At 63.4% G+C, this 2,096-nt stretch overlaps 1 protein-coding gene across 1 annotated transcript in view; it reads left to right on the top strand.

The window, feature by feature from the left end:
- UAP1L1 (UDP-N-acetylglucosamine pyrophosphorylase 1 like 1) overlaps nt 1–625 on the top strand; it is a 2,206-nt gene extending 1,581 nt beyond the window's left edge. Inside the window, exon 4 of the mRNA XM_023536455.1 lies at nt 317–625. Coding sequence (XP_023392223.1) covers nt 317–625 — 309 coding nt within the window. The remainder of the gene's footprint in view (nt 1–316) is intronic.
- Nucleotides 626–2,096: the final 1,471 nt, after the last annotated feature.

Below are 2,096 nucleotides of genomic sequence, written 5' to 3'. Positions count from 1 at the left end.
CCATCTGTCATGTGGAACCACCACAGTGCTACGTGGCTAGGGAGAGAGCTGCTTCAGGCACAAGGTCCAGCCTGGAGGGGCCTCCTCTACCTCCAGCAGGCCAGGACTGGGTGGCGGAGGCCCACCCCTTCCTCCCTCCGCAGACGGCAATGGGGGCCTGTACCGTGCGCTGGCGGACCACCACATTTTAGAAGACATGGGACGCCGAGGAGTGGAGTTTGTGCACGTGTACTGCGTGGACAACATCCTGGTGCGGCTGGCAGACCCCGTCTTCATCGGCTTCTGCGTGCTGCGAGGTGCGGACTGTGGCGCCAAGGTAAGCCCTGGGGACGTCCGCCGCCGTGCTGGGCCCTCCGGTCCCCGTGCCCCGCCCCACCCAGCCTTCCCAGCCCATCTGTCGTGGCTGCAGGTGGTGGAGAAGGCTTTCCCGGAGGAGCCCGTGGGCGTGGTGTGCCAGGTGGACGGTGTCCCCCAGGTGGTGGAGTATAGCGAGATCAGGCCCGAGACCGCGCGGCTGCGTGCAGCTGATGGGGGCCTGCTCTACAACGCAGGCAACATCTGCAACCATTTCTTCACACGAACCTTCCTCCAAGCCGTCACCAGGTGTGCGAGGCCGGTGGCCTAGTACCGGCCACAGTGACTGGAGGCTGACCTGAGCCGGGTGGGGCTGTGGTCAGGCACCGGCAGGTGGGTTGGGTGTTCATTTGCGTGTTGACAAGCAGAGGCACCGGCCGCTGGCGTAAGGCTCGTGTCCAGGTTGGCCTGCTGCTGCTGCTGCTGCTGCTCTTGCGGCGGCCATGGACCACGGGCACCACCTCTGCCCTCGTTGCCGCTGCGCCTGGGCAAGGATGTGGCTGATGGGGGGAGGGCAGATGCCTGTGCCTTCCCAGTCTCCACTGTTCTTGTGCCCTGTGGGGAGCATCTGCACCTGCCCCACCCGGCCCCTTGGGTGTCTTGTCTCATCTGCGTCTTTCCTCCCCACCCCCAGGGAGTTCGAGCCCTTGTTGAAGCCACACGTGGCTGTGAAGAAGGTCCCATACGTGGACGAGGAGGGAAATCCGGTAAAGCCGCTAGAACCGAATGGGATAAAGATGGAGAAGTTTGTGTTTGATGTGTTCCAGTTTGCTGAGTTAGTGGCAGAAGTCATTTATTTTTTTCCTCCTTCTCTCTCCTGTTTTGGTGGTGGGTTTTGAGGCCCAGCGGGCTGAGTTGGGGGGGTCACAGTGGGGATGCCCCTTCACAGTGGGAGCTAGGGGGCTGCAGGCAAGACTTGGGAAACAGCCCCCCTGAGGATGGGAGCATAGGGAACATCAGGGGCTGTGGGCTTTGGGGGGACACCTAGGCCCCTCCTGAGCCCTCCATCTGCTGTTCCCAGGCCATGTTGCGGGGGGGGCTCCCAGGGTGTTTGGTGGGATGGGAGGACTTGAGGCAGCACCGGTATATCAGAGCGAAGACCCAGGGCGCTCGTGGAGCAGACCCAGCTCAGTCACTGCCACCTAGCGTGGCTTCCCTTTGCCCAGGGTCACCAGCTCTTTCCCCGCCAGGAACTTCGTGGCCTTTGAGGTGCTCCGGGAGGACGAGTTCTCCCCTCTGAAGAATGCCAACTCAGCCAACAAGGACAACCCCGCCACGGCCCGGCGGGCCCTGCTCACTCAGCACTACCGCTGGGCCCTGCAGGCGGGGGCCCACTTCCTGGACGAACATGGGGCCCGCCTCCCTGAGCTGCCCAGGTGGGTGCGGGCCCCAGGGTGCTGCTGGCTCTGCTGCTGTGAGCTGGGGTGGGGCTTCTGCACCGGTCCTGCACTGGGTGCAGGTGGCTGCGTGCCCAGCCTGGCCAGACACTGACCGCAGCTGCAGCCTTTGGTCCAACCCCTGAAGGTGCCCAGGACCCTGCAGCCTTCCGTGGTTCATTCCTAAGCTGTGAAACCAGGACCCAGGCAAGACAGTCAGAGCCAGGCATGTTGCTTTCCAGGGCCAGGAAAGAAAAAGACGTTAGGTTCCCATCTCTCTGGTTGTCTGCAGCCACCACCTAAATCTGGCAGCCCAGGCTCTGTGCCATATGCCTGTGGGAGGTGGGGGACGGTGGTGTCCAGCCC

Source organism: Pteropus vampyrus, unplaced genomic scaffold (assembly GCF_000151845.1).
Source record: "Pteropus vampyrus isolate Shadow unplaced genomic scaffold, Pvam_2.0 Scaffold157, whole genome shotgun sequence".
Classification (NCBI taxonomy): domain Eukaryota; kingdom Metazoa; phylum Chordata; class Mammalia; order Chiroptera; family Pteropodidae; genus Pteropus; species Pteropus vampyrus.
Note: the sequence above shows the minus strand (reverse complement) of the source record. Positions and strands in the feature narration are given on the sequence as shown.